This window comes from Vipera berus (assembly GCF_964194415.1).
Source record: "Vipera berus genome assembly, chromosome: 6".
NCBI lineage: Eukaryota > Metazoa > Chordata > Lepidosauria > Squamata > Viperidae > Vipera > Vipera berus.
The window spans coordinates 731,684-745,973 of record NC_138208.1 but is presented as its reverse complement, the minus strand read 5'-3'; the positions used below and the strand labels follow the sequence as shown (position 1 = coordinate 745,973).

Sequence of the window (14,290 nt, the reverse complement as noted above, 5' to 3'; positions counted from 1 at the left end):
TTAATTAGCTCCATTATAACTCAGATTTTCAATATACCAAGCATTTCCCTTCTGGGAAAGAGTAGCATAGCTTTTCCCGTGAGGCTTAGAAGTATGTTCTAGAAGAGTCTGTCTCAACCCTGGCAACTTTAAGATGGGTGGGCTTCAACCCCCAGTCTCCCCCCTCTTTATTTCTACAAATAACTCCAAGTAACGAACTTCAATTTCCTCCTATTTTCCCCACAACAACAATCCTGTGAGGTGGGTTGGACTGAGAGAGAGGGACTGGCCCAAAGTTGTCCAGCTGGCTTTCATCTCTAAGATGGGACTTGAACTCGGGGTCCCCTGCTTCCTATCCTGGTGCCTTAACCACTAGGCCAGGGGTAGGCAACCTCGGCTCTTTTATGACTCGCGGACTTCAACTCCCAGAACTCCTGAGCCAGCCATGTTGCACTAGACCAGGGGTAGGCAACCTCGGCTCTTTTATGACTCATGGACTTCAACTCCCAGAATTCCTGAGCCAGCCATGCTGGCTCAGGAATTCTGGGAGTTGAAGCCCATGAGTCATAAAAGAGCCGAGGTTGCCTACCCCTGCACTAGACCAAACTGACTCTTTAGACTAGACATGTCAAACTCACGATGTCACGTAATGTCGCGCAACGTATCGGGACGGTTTTGCCATTGCTGGCAATGGGGCGGGTGCAGCTTCTGCGTGACACATCCAGCCCTTGGGCCAGCAGTTTGACAAACCCTGCTTTAGACCATAGTTTGTGTTAATCTGATTTTATATCAGTAGTGACTTTCTCAAAGTCCTGATGTGGCCAGACTTTAACTCGTATCCCAATAGATAAAATACTGGAATACTGCTATCATGTTGCTCCTGTTTCTTCCTAAAGAAAAGAAGAAATAGGGGAGACATGATAGCAGTATTCCAGTATTTGAGGGGCTGCCACAAAGAAGAGGGGGGTCACGTTATTCTCCAAAGGGCCAAAGGGAAGGACAAGAAACAGTGGTTGGAAACTGACCAAAGAGAGAAGCAACTTGGAATTAAGGAGAAACTTCCTAACAGTGAGGACAATCAACCAGTGGAACTGCTTGCCACCAGAGATCATGGGCGCTCCATCGCTGGAGGTTTTTAAGAAGAGGCTAGAAAGTCAACTGTCTGAGACGGTGTAGGTTCTCCTGCTTGAGCAGGGGGCTGGACTAGAAGACCTCCAAGGTCCCTCCCAGCTCTATTCTATTCTATTCTATTCTATTCTATTCTATTCTATTCTATTCTATTCTATTCTATTCTATTCTATTCTATTCTATTCTATTCTAGATTTGCATTCTGGGATTTTTCACTAATGTGGATAATATATTTGCTTAATTCAGTGTGGTTACCCTCTGCATATTACAACATTTTCTTACTAGAGGATTTTTTTAAAAAAAAAGGACAGAGTACAACATCAGGCATGTCAAACTCGTGACGTCGCGCAGTGTATTGCGACTTCTTCCCCATTTCTGGCAGTTCGGCAAGCCTGGAGTACAGGATCAAGATACTAAAGTAGTTTCTGGGGACTAGTCAAAAACCAAACAAATTCTACTCATTTTACTTGGGGCGTTTCAAAATAGAAAATTAAAATTAAAATGCAGATTAAAAGAAGCTTCCCAACAGGTGTGAATGGTTGGTTTGAGGGTTGTTTAGTCTCTTGAGGTTTTCACTGTTTTTGTCTGCAAAGGAGGAGGAAGATTTTTGTGGAAAAAATGAGTCCAAACAGAAATGTTGAGGGGCGAAGGGCACAATAATGCCAGGGATCGAGAAAGGAAACCAGCAGCATCGGAAGCAGATTTTGGGGTACTTCCAGATTTCTCTAAGGAAGAAGGAGACGTCACAAATTCCACGGGTTGGGAGGAATTGGGGGGTCTTCTACCCCAGTGTGGGAAAACTCTCCTGCAGCACCCTGACAGGATATAAAGACTAGGAGGGATCTCTTGAGACCATCTAATCCAGGGCTCTCCAACCGTGGCAACTTTAAGATTTGTGGAATTCAACTCCCGGGGTTGAAGTCTTCAAGTTGCCAAGGTTGGGGACCTCTGATCTAGTCCCCCTTGCTTTCCAGAGCCACCCCCCTCTTCAGCCCTTCGAGGCTCCTCTTCTCTAAAACGCTGACTTCTTTTTGCTAGGAAAACGGCACAGCATGAGCGTTGGGGGTGGGGTGGGGGGGACTGCCAAGTGGCTGGCCTTGGAGATTGTAAATATGGAGCTAGCGGCGAAAGATACAGAGGCCAGAGGGGAGCTGGCCAGAAGTTTTCTGCAGAGATTATTGCTGCACAATTTCAAGCCCTGGAAAGCAGGGCCGATTTCTGAAGACCCCCACCCTTGAATGTGCAGGGCAGGGTCTTCAGAGGCAGGGGGGCGGGCGGGGGGAAATGCATAGAACTGAAGCAAATGCAGGAAGGGCTAATAATCAAAGAGTAGTTGATTTTAGTCAGTGTTTTTCTGGACTTCAACTCCCAGAATTCCCCAGCCAGAATTCTGGGTATTGAACTGCACTCATCTTAAAGGGGCCAAGCTTAAAAAAACGCTGAGATGAAGGCTGGCTGATTTCTTGGAGCAGAAACTGACATTCTTTGGCCAGTTTGCGGATTGAGGGAATAGAAGAAGCAGCAGAGGAGGTGGAAGGAGGGGTAGGATGAAAGGAATTGCTGAAAACTCTGGGAAAGCCAACAGTTGTGAGGCCGGCGGGTGGGTGAGCATCTAGCTTACAAAGGTCCCAGGCTTTGCTGCTCAGTCTAAGTTGTGCCCTGTTTTACCTTCACAATTGGGCTCCCATAAGTCCCCTTTGTGGACTGAAGGACCACCTTAGCCCCTTTAATCGCTTAAAAATGATTACTGGCGTCCTGTGCCAGTGGGCTTGATGGCCTGGGCACCAGGGAGCCTTTTGTTTGTTTTTTTTGCTGTGCAGTCTGACATCAAAGACTGTATTAGTCACCCATCTCTCCTCCGTGCCAGCTACAAACCTGGTCTTCGGTTTCGATTTCCTTGTGAGCTGCAGGAGGAACGGTGGAGCGTAACCTGATCTGATTTGGCACCGGATAAGTGCAGGCGGAGGGGGCCAATTGTGGCTGGCCTCTCCCTTCGCTAGCCTCTTCCCAGAGACTCTGGGAGGGGCTTATGGGTTACAGCGTCCCACCGCCAAGATTTGGGGCTTGCAGACCCCCAGTTAAAGCAGGATGCAGAGACGGAAAGCTTTCTGCCCCATCTACCCGTGCCTTGGCTGAGTGGGCAAGAGGCTGAGCCCAGTGCCAGCGTCACCCTGTCGGTGGGGGGGGGGATGCTGAGGGTCAAGAAACACCCAAGGGACTTACTCAGGGCTGCAACCGGTAGGAGAGAATGAAAGTGGGTTAGTGGAGACTTGCAAAGTTTCACATTGAGCCGTAAACTGCTTCACGGAGCTTTGGTTTAAGAGAGTGACCGTAAATCTTCTCCTGGGGATTTCTGGGTTACGGATGGTGGGTTTACTGCATTGTTGTGTCTGAATGCAGCCAGCTAGTTAGTGGCTGCCTCAAACCTTGAGCACGAAGCCCCCAAATGCCTTTGGAATCGGAAGGAGGTGAAATTTAAAGGTGTGGGGTTTTTTTCAGTCTGCTCTTGTTCCACAGTGCTGAAAATGTAACTTTTGTATTTAAATGTTGTTATAATGCAGGCAATCCTCAACTTACAACACTTCATTTAGTGACAATTTGAAGTTACAACAGCACCGGAAAAAGTGACAATGACCGATTTTCACACTTAATGAGTGTTGCAGCATCTCCATGGTCACATGATCAAAATTTAGTCACTTGGCAACTGGCTCATATTTATGATATTTGTAGTGTCACAGGGTTGTGTGATCCCCTTTTGTGACCTTCTGTCAAGCAAAGTCAGTGGGGAAACCAGATTCACTTCACATCTGTGTTACTAACTTAACTGCAGTGATTCACTTAACAATGAAGAAAGATCATAAAATGGGGCAAAGTTCACTTAGCAACTTTCTTAGCAACAAAAATGTTGTGCTCGATTGTGGTCATAAGTTGACTGCCTGCATGTATGTGGAAATTAAGCACTTTTTCTCACTCTCTAATGAACCAATTCACATTTAGCTAGTAGCCCTTATTCTATAGAGCTTGCAAAATAAGGATGATACTTGCCTGGAGATATATATATATATATATATATATATATTTAAAAAAACTCCGGGTTGTCTCCTCAACTTTGAATTACAGTTTAATGACACAGCTTTAGCATAGTAATGGTGATTTCAATCATGTGATTCAATGAAGTAAGTGAACAAAGTTAAAGGGAAGATAAAAGTTTGTTTTTTGGTCATGACTCTGTGTGCTTAGGGTTTGAGGCAGAGTTTTCCCACACATGGATCTATTTCTCTGCAACAGTTAACTTACAGGGTAGTTGCTAAATACATGATGAATCATCACTATGTTTTAAAGCCCCAAAAGTTTTGGTGGTGTGTGTGTGTGTTTTTAGGTGTGACTGTCGCTGCTCCTTATACTTCTCAAGTTTTCTTAAGACTCAGTGCTTGGTATTTTTTTCAGTGTGGGCTAGCATTTCAGAGTTGAAAGGGAAAAATAGGATTATGGGATATATAGAGTTTCTGTAAATGCAACTATAATTTTAAGAACTTTTGAGTAGTTTACTTATCTCTGTTTCTTTTATTCTCTTTTAGTGCTTGCAAGTATTCGCATGACATTTTATCAGAAACTAACCGGAAAGTTTTGAAAAATCACGAACTCTCTGGCCTTAATGAAGACGAACTGTGTGTTTTACTTTTACAGAACGACCCTTTTCTTTTACCTGATGTAAGTTGTGCCAACTTATAGCCTGGTTATTTGTTACAAAGCCACCGATCTCAGGGACCTGGGTTTTAAAATTGGTTTAGCAAGAGTAGATCTTGTTGACTTAGGTCAGACTTGGGATAATCTACGCTTCCAGAGTGCTGCTTCTGATATGAAAGATAAAATCCTTGCTCAATATAAGGAGTTAGGGATGTTATACAGACACATGTTATATAGACACAACTTGTTTGAAGATTACATGTTATTTGTGGGATCTGTTTATTCAATTTCTATAGCTGCCAGTCCCAAGAGTCACCTAGAGATGGCTAACAAGTGTTAATACACAAACTTTCCTTTCAAGTCCTTGTTTTTGAATGGCCAATGAATATACAGCAGGGGTCTTCAAACCTGGCCCGTTTATGACTTGTGGACTTCAACTCCCAGAATTCCTCAGCCATTGTGCCTGGCTGAGGAATTCTGGGAGTTGAAGTCCACAAGTCATAAAAGGGCCACGTTTGAAGACCCCTGATATGAAGGATAATGCAGTGGATTCCATGTTACCCCTTAATATGTCCCCAGACTCCCAGAGATTCAGTGAAGGTCCCAAAGCTTGGTCCCACACATCTGGGGACTACATAAGTAGTTTGTACACTACTAATGCAGGCAAATGAGGAAAGATAAATTGTAGGAAATTGAAAGAAAGAGGAAAAAAAAAGACAAGACAGCCAAATCCTACAGTAGTTTTTTCCGATTTACTTTCTCACTGGAGTACCAGCTTTGCATTTCATGTTAAATCATGATTTAGTATCATCTCTTATCCATTAGATCAATATTCTGTATTCTGCTGCTTCAGTTCCCCCCCCCCCCGTATAGTTTAAGCTATTCCACCCTACTGTTACATAGCTGACAGATCTAAGTTAAGACATATGTTGAATTATGGATGTATGTACAATACATGTGGTCTTGTAACATTGTTGAAGTTGGGTGTTTTTAGGGTTAGTATTCATGTACTGGGTTGTTACTAAATTCTGAGTTGGCCTGATAATTTTAAAAAGATACATTGGAACAGTCTATCTTTAGAAGTTCTGGCTTCTCCATCTCTGGGGCTTTTCTTATGAAGAGGCTGGACAGTCTCCAATAAGAATTGGTTTCCTGACACATTGCAGAGTGTTGGACCAGATGAACTGGTAGTCTGTTCCAGGTCTGTAATTGTAGACAGTAAGGAAGATGACATTGATACTTAGGCAAAAAGGGTCTGAAATATTTTTAAAGTTGGGAATATCCATGGAAGCAGCTTTTACAGACACCTCCCTAATTCACTGACGTATAAGGAGGGGGAGCAGGTCCAGCACAATCCTTGCCAGATTCTGCTATTGTACCTATTATTGTTCCGTCCCAGCCTACGTGAGTCCTTATTACGCTCACAAAGAGAAATCCTCTTCCAAGAAACAGGCAGGAACCACAAGAAAAAACCAACCCCTTTTATTATTCACAGACCTGAGTCAGTGTCCAAGGCCAACAAACACAGTCCACAGAAACTCGATCCTCAACACGAACAGTTGCCCTCAGCAACCAGCACATCCTACACCTTCCCTTTTTTTAATTCTGCCAAGGCGTGGCTTCCTAATGCCTTCTCCTTTGCCTTTGGAGCCGCCCCATTGCATCCCTCTGTCCTACTCGCTTCTGTTGCCGGTGTTTTCATACATCCTGGATTTTTCCCAGCTGTGCTTCATCACTGTTCAACTCAGGCTCCCAGCACAGCCATGTCTCGGCCTGAGCACGAGTAGAGGGGCCGGGCTCCTCGTCCGACTGTAAGTCTTGGAGCTTCTCAGAGCCTTCCTCTGACTCTGATGTCACTCTGGGCCCCCCTCCTCCTCCTCCTCTGATTCCTCAGACTCAGCTGCTGGATCCGCTGGCTGGCGAGGAATCACAACACTTATATCCAACCTCCGTACAGGTTGTCCTCAACATACAATCCAGTCACTTGGTGACCATTTGAAGTTATGACTGACCTACCTGGCTGGTATTTACATCCTGGATTTGAAATTCTGAAAGCCGTGCACTTTCGCGCAGTGATGTTGTATGCTTGGCAACCAGCTTGCATGTGACTGCATTTTACGACAGGTTTTGCCCCAAACCCTCATTTACTTTGAGGACTACCTGTAAGCAGTTTCAAGCTTCCTGTGAAGTTGATTTCATAGCCTGGTCTACCAACTGGAACTGACATCAATTCTCAGATTCTGTGAAGGAATTCTAAAACCCTTTTAAAAAGCATCAAAATTCCACAGTCTTGATATCTTAGCAGATATGAATGCAAGTCACTTTAATTCTGGAATATGGGTCGAATTTTGCTGTGGCTTTTTTAAAAGAAGGGTATTTAAATAGATAAGGCTAAGTTAGCATCTCAAAACAGGTGCCCAGCAAGTTAATGCCTGGGATGTTTTCCTGCTTCCTGTGCAATCCCAAATATTGGCGTCTTTCTGCTTCTGTCTCTCTCTCCAGGTGTGCGGTGCCTATAACAAAGGGGATGGGTCCTGCATTCAGAGGGATAATTGTTCCCGGCTTCACATTTGCCGCTATTTTCTCAAAGGAGAATGCCGGTTCCCCCGTTGCAAAAGGTCTCACAACCTTCTGGACCCCCATGCTATGAGTCTGCTGACTTCCGAGGGCCTGGATCGAGACACCATTTGGAACTTCCAAACCATTTGCAGTGCCAGGATTGCTGCCTTCATAAAGGAGCTCAATTCCTGCGGTAGTGAACCTTTTACACACTCACAAGATTCTCCGTTTCTCTGTTTCAGAACCTCTCTCTTCTCATTCCCTTGTTGAAACTCCTTCCTTCATAATTTTTGTGAATTTTTTTTAAAAGGAAAATAAAAATAATACAAAAATAAAGTGTAAGAAAAATCGAGAGAAAGCTAAAAGTGCAAAAAAAATAGGGCAGAAAAAAAATGCTATCCAATCTTCGCAGCAGTTTTATGTACTATTATAAATTTGCTCCCTACCTATGTTACAACACACTTCTTTCTATAATCCATCCTGTCTCATCAACAAAACCATAGACGCCATCTCCATTCTTGTAGGACCCTCAAATGGTGCACCTGCAGCGGATAAGGAACGATTAAATACGCGTCCAAAAAATGAGAGACCTCCACCAATTAACCCAAATAATTTTGTGAAAGTTGGCCACCCTGACCAAGGTAAGCCAAGTCTTTTTTTAGCATCTTTGGCTGTTCTGGGCCAGCCCTGGGCGTCAGCTGGGCCTGTCTGTAACAAAGCACACACTTCTGTATTTGGGTGGGTCTTGGGTCATGTAACGTGGGAACCCACCGCTCTGCAGGCTCAGTTCATTTGCATCTGGGTGGGAAAGTACACCGTTCTGTGGTTTTTACCGAAACAGGATACCGTGCCCCTTAATTTCTCCCTTTTTTATTTATAGGAGCTCCTCCTCCGAAATATCTAAGTGCCGAGAAGGGAAAAACTGATGAAATCTGTCTGTATTATGTCTGGCAGTTCTGTAAAAATAAAAGTAAGTCACAGCAAAGATGGTTGATTTGTCCTTGCGAGTTGTAATACCTTTGCAGGTTCCACCCGCCTCAGCCCTCCCGTTTTCACCTATTTTTTTTATGCCCCTGCTTGCTTTAGAACAGGGGTGTCAAACTCAATTTCATTGAGAGCCGCATCAGCATTGCAGTTGCCCTCAGGGGGCCGGGTGGGTGTGGCCAGGGTGGGCGTGGCTAGAGTGCGTATGGCCTACTGGGTGGGCGTGGCCAGCCCTACATCGTTCGCATCAAGGGTGCCTATGGGGGCCTGGGCAGGAGTGGGACAGATCTGAGGGTCTCTGGGCCAGGGCCAAGGCAGGGGGGCCGTTCCCTCACTGTTTCCAGGATGGCTTCACGGGCCACATGAAACCACTTCGTGGGCCGGATCTAGCCCCCAGGCCTTGTGTTTGACATGTCTGCTTTAGAAGCAGCAGGCGGGTTGACAAGGTCCCTGGGATGTTCAGATGAAGCGAGGGATCCGCTGAGGTCATGGACCGGGGGCATGATCTGCCTTTCAGGAAAGAGATACAAAGGCTCTTTAACCTATAAAGCAGCAAAAGGCTAAGGTGGGCATGCAAATCCCAGGCTGAGGGTGAAGGCCACCCTGGGTTGTTTCCAGAGAGCAGCGGTTGAGCTATCAATCAGTCATGTCTGGTTCAGTATTTTGAGTTCAATGCATGTCACCACTCAACTCCCAGAATCCCCCAGCCACAAAGTCCAGACATCTTAAAATGGCCAAGGTGGAGAAACCGCTCTAGAAGCAGAGGAAGAGGGAGCAGAGAAAGGCAAGGAAAGCTAGTGGGTTTCTTGGATCCAGAATGACTCCTGGGGGATCCCAAGATGTCTCGTGGTAGCTTCCTTGGCAGTCCTATAGAAACAGATTTTCATGGCTTTCTCCCGGAGATCTAGTCCAGCTTATGTAACAAACACCGTTTGAAAAACCAAAGATTTGCTGCTTTATTATAGGAACCTGACAACGGGACGGTTTTTAAACATAACAAAACAGGATACGAAGTTCAACCTTATTGTTGCCTTTGAATTTACATCGATACTTCTTATCGTCTAGAAAATTACGAATTAGATTTTTGCTTTTATCCATCGGCTCGGAAATGTAACCCAAAATGTATTTCTCTTCCCAAAGACGGTCAGTCAGTCTCTGTACTTTTGTAGTAAGCGTATCCGTAAGCTTGCTTTATAAACATGGTTTAGATTATTTACTTTACTCATTCTCTTTGTAGATAATTGCAGTATGATCCATTATGATCTTCCTTACCGGTGGCAGATCTCCACCAGCAACGGCTGGAAGGATCTTCCCAGAAGAGAAGAAATTGAAAAGGCTTACTGTGACCCAAATATTACCAGGTAGAAGATAAAATTGCACACTTTGTGTAAAAGAAATAAATAAATCTCAGTGGAGGTTTGCTTTTCCATAATGGGATTGAAGCCCGTGTGCTTCCCTCTTGGAAAGGAGGGGGTGGGCTAGTGCCAGGGGCCTCTGCCGGGAGGAGATATCAGAATCTCCAAGGCGGCAGCTGCAGGATTGTGGTTGAAGCCCCCCTCTCTTGTACTTGCATGCAGGGGGTGGGCGGGGATAAAGCCACACCTCTCCACCTGCAGATTTTTACAGGTACCCCAAGGGCACCTGGGATTCAGAGGCTCTGCGCCTCAGCTCACAGAAATAGCTGTTTATTGCAAGAAAGATAGGTTGCCTAACGTTAGAGATATTACGGAAACAAGCGGATCTCTAGCTGAGTGTGCCAGCCAGGAGGGTTTAAGAAGGCCTCGTAAGAAAATGGTGTATATCTTTGTTACTTACTGCAGGGCTGGCCATTCAAGTAGCCGTCTCATCATGTTGTTCCAGGAGTCAGCTAAGCTGGCAGGAAACACTTTGGTCTAAAAGAAGCCTCAGCCTACAGAGCAGGGGTGTCAAACTGCCGGCCCGCAGGCCGGATGCATCATAGTGAAACCGTGCCCACCCCATTGCTGGCAAAGGCAAAAAAAGTCACGATACGTCGCAACACATCACGTGACGTGTGAGTTTGACACCCCTGGTATAGATGCTTCAGTTTCCCATCGTTTTTGGAATCTGGTAGATGCTTAAGTTCTCCAACTCTCAAATATTAATATTTCCTTTGTAGCAAATCCTTAACTTACAACCGTTGCAGCTTCCCTGCTGTCACTTAATCGGAATTCTGGTGCTTGTCAACCAGCCTGCATTTGTGACAGTTGCAGCATCCCAGGGTCTTACGGTCGCCATGTGGCACCTTCCAAATTGCCTTCCAATTAGCAAAGTCAAAGGGGGAAGCTTTGATTCACTTAACGACCGAGGGATCCCCTGAGCTACAGCGATTTGCTTAACTAGTGTGACAGAAAAGGTCGTAAAATCAGGCGTGACACGCATGGCAACCACTTTGCGTAGCAAGGGTCCCCATTGTCGAGAACTGCTTGTCTGCACTTTAAAATTGTTAGGGCAGAAAAGGCACTCGCCCTGGTCACTCTTGGAGCAAAGCAATATTCCTGCGAATATATTTGCTGATTTTGACGAAGCTAATTTCCCAATCCAAGATCACTGCAGATGGGGACTGTAGCCAAGAAATTAAAAGACGCTTGCTCCTTGGGAGGAAAGCCATGGCAAATCTAGACAGCACACTAAAAAGCAGAGACATCACCCTGTCAACAAAAGGGCGTATAGTCAAGGCTATGGTCTTCCCAGTTGCAATGTATGGCTGTGAAAGTTGGACCATAAAAAAGGCCGAGCGCCAAAGAATTGAAGCCTTTGAATTATGGTGCTGGAGAAGACTCCTGCGAGTCCCTTGGACTGCAAGGCGATCAAACCGGTCAGTCCTAGAGGAGATCCACCCTGACTGCTCTTTAGAAGATCCTGAAGCTAAAACTCAAATACTTTGGCCACCTAATGAGAAGGAAGGACTCACTGGAGAAGAGCCCAATGCCGGGAAAGATTGAGGGCAAGAGAAGAAGGGGACGACAGAGAATGAGGTGGCTGGATGGAGTCACTGAAGCAGTAGGCGTGAGCTTAAATGGACTCCAGAAGATGGTAGAGGACAGGAAAGCCTGGAGGAACGTTGTACATAGGGTCGCGATGGGTCGGACATGACTTCGCAACTAACAACAAATTTCCCAATAAGCAAGCAGATTTATTTTACTTTTCATGAGTCAGCTGCACTTTCCCATTGTTGGGAGATGTTTCTACGGTATTTTATGATGATTAAGCGGTAAGGAAACTGAGTGCATTTAATCTACAGAGAGGTGTGTGTGTCTCCCCCCCATCACAGTTTTTTTGTGAATGGCCCATCATTAGAATGAGGTTTTCTTTTACGCACACACACACACACACACACACACACACAAAGCTTTTCAATGCTCCACCTTCCCAAATCTCAGTCTTCAAATGCATCAATTGCTTATTTTTTCAGCTCCGTGTTGTTCTCTTCTGACTGGTAATAAAAACTCTTTAGCGGCTGATAATAACAGCTGACCCTCTGAGCACATAGGGCAGGGGGTCCTCAGCCTCGGCAACTTTTAAGACTTGTGGACGTCAACTCCCAGAATTCCTCAGCCAGCTTTGCTGGGAGTTGACGTCCACAAGTCTTAAAGTTGCCGAGGCTGAGGACCCCTGATGTAAGGAATGGGTCTGGGCAAAATCCTCTCCACAGAGGACTGCAGGATTTAGATCTGGAGTTGGAAAAACTCCCCCAGGTCTATGGTCAAGGGATAGAAAAATGAAAGAGTTAGATTTCGCTTATAGCTTGGAAGTCGCTAAAACCAAGCACAGAATTCCTGGAGAACCAGCCGAGAAGTGGACCAGCCAATTCTGTGCACACCCAGTAGTGCAGTTTGCCAGACACGGATCGAGTTTGAGCCTCCTGGGTGAACCCAGCCAATATGGCTTGTTCAGGGCGGGGAAGGGGAGAGAAAAACCCGGCTGATTGAGCAGAGTGGGTGAACTCATCCAGAGTCTTTCTCCTCCACAGTTTTCCAGATCTACAGCTGGATTTCATAACCATGACTTCTGCTGCTTCTCCCATTCGGCGCCTGTCCACTGTGTCATCTGTCACCAAAGAGGCTAAGTTCGTCATGACAACCAAGTGGCTGTGGTACTGGCAGAATGACCTGGGCCAGTGGATCGAATATGGGAAACAGGTCAGTAAAGGACTGGGCTACTGCTAGTCCAGGGACAGGCAACCTTGACTCTTTTATGACTTGTGGACTTGCAACTCCCAGAATTCCTGAGCCAGCATGGGGGAATTACGACCCGTTCGTGACCTGTGGACTTCCAACTCCCAGAATTCCTGGGCTAGCATGGCTGGCTCAGGAATTCTGGGGGTTGAAGTCCACGAGTCATAAAAGAGCCGAGGTTGCCTGTCCCTGTGCTAGTCCATGGAAGGGCTCCGTTAGCTGCTTCCAGTCCTAGGAGAAATCTCAGCCCATAAAGGAGAACATTTGTAGCTGGGGGTGGACATTGGGGAGGGCTCTCCGAGCTCGGGTGTCTTTATGCAGATGTTTCATTACCCAAACTAGGATAATGCTACCTAGCTTGGGTAATGAAACCTCTGCATAAAAACAACGAAGCTCAGAGAACACCATGATGACGTTGTTATCCATTCTCAGCATCTGGGGAGGAAAAAGGGAAGCTTCCAAAGTGTATCGGACCAAGAGCAGGTGGACATTTCAGCGTTGGCTCTTAAGTAAGGCATTGGTCCACCGGGGTTCTGGGAGAAAGAAGCCCAGACAACACACAAACACCTTCCCTTAATGTACTCACCAACACGTGAGTGTCCCTCTCTAGTTTTCAAGATTTCATAACACATCTCTTTTCCCCAACGTTACTATTAGCTATGGTGATTCTGTGTCGGTCTTGTCTCCTTAGTTGTCGGATTGCAGACAATGTTAGGAAAGGAGAAGCAGTGATTTAGGGTTAAGGTTGGGGGTTATGGCAGACTGATAGATTTCTCCTCCCCCTCCCCCTCCAGAGGTTGCCATTTTCCGTGCTGCTGGCCCAGTTTCTAGGAGAGGCAAAGAACGTGTGAGCAACTGTATTAATAACATGGTATTTTCCGACATTGCACGTGGATTATTGGTGTAGAGCAGTGCTTTTCAAACTTTGCAACTTTAAGTTGGGGAGACTTCAACTCCCAGAATTCCCCATCCCACCCAGCTACCCTGGGGAATTCTGGGAGTTGAAGTCCGCCCCTCTTACAGTTGCCAAGTTTGAACAACACTGATGGAGAGTAAATAACAGGAGATGCTAGCGGTGAGGCTAAGACTCGCTTGCCTTGAAGAGAGGACGAGCGTAAACACATAACGGAAAAAGTGAAGCTTGCGATAGAACGGAATAGAACCCTTTTGTGAGAAGAGAGGAATGGAAAACTGCCTTCTATCCCTGGTTTATCCGCTCGTTTGCTGAGATTGCTTTGCCCCTCACAGAACTGTTAAAGGTCAACCCAGGACTAAATTCCCCTCCCTTTAGTTGCAAGTTGCAATTCCCACCCCAATTAGATGTCATAAATCAATTCACCAATTATTAGAAAACGTGGCCAAAATGTTATCAGCAATGACCTTGGTTCCCCTGCATTTGAACTGTTTTGGCTAACTGAAAACTCTACACACACGCACACACACACACACACACACACACACCCTCCTTCTAAACTAATATTGTGGCAGTGAAGATGAAATGAAAATGGCTTCAGTTCAGATTGTCGCAGCATTATTACCATGTCAGTGGATTTCTCTGGTGTTAATACCTGTTCTAAATACCTGTAGTCCTTGACTTGTGACCATGATTGCAACCAGAATTTTGGTTGATAAGCAAATGTGCCTGGACTTGATTTTACGACCATTTTTTCTGTGCTCATTAAGCGAACCATCTGGTTGTCAAATAAATGCAGCTTTCCCAGTTGGGAAGATCACAAATTGTGATCACATCAGCACAA

The 14,290-nt window shown here is 45.6% G+C and overlaps 1 protein-coding gene across 6 annotated transcripts in view; it reads left to right on the top strand.

Moving 5' to 3' along the window:
- The window catches only part of LOC308669603 (protein mono-ADP-ribosyltransferase PARP12-like), a 28,526-nt gene that overhangs the window by 2,699 nt on the left and 11,537 nt on the right, over nucleotides 1-14,290 (top strand). For 5 of the 6 annotated variants that reach the window (XM_081330392.1, XM_081330390.1, XM_081330393.1 and 2 more), the window contains exons 2-7: nucleotides 4,686-4,818; nucleotides 7,297-7,549; nucleotides 7,878-7,994; nucleotides 8,234-8,323; nucleotides 9,575-9,698; nucleotides 12,329-12,497. In XM_081330392.1, the coding sequence (XP_081186518.1) occupies nucleotides 4,686-4,818; nucleotides 7,297-7,549; nucleotides 7,878-7,994; nucleotides 8,234-8,323; nucleotides 9,575-9,698; nucleotides 12,329-12,497 (886 nt within the window). The remainder of the gene's footprint in view (nucleotides 1-4,685; nucleotides 4,819-7,296; nucleotides 7,550-7,877; nucleotides 7,995-8,233; nucleotides 8,324-9,574; nucleotides 9,699-12,328; nucleotides 12,498-14,290) is intronic. The other variant, XM_081330391.1, reaches the window with a different exon arrangement.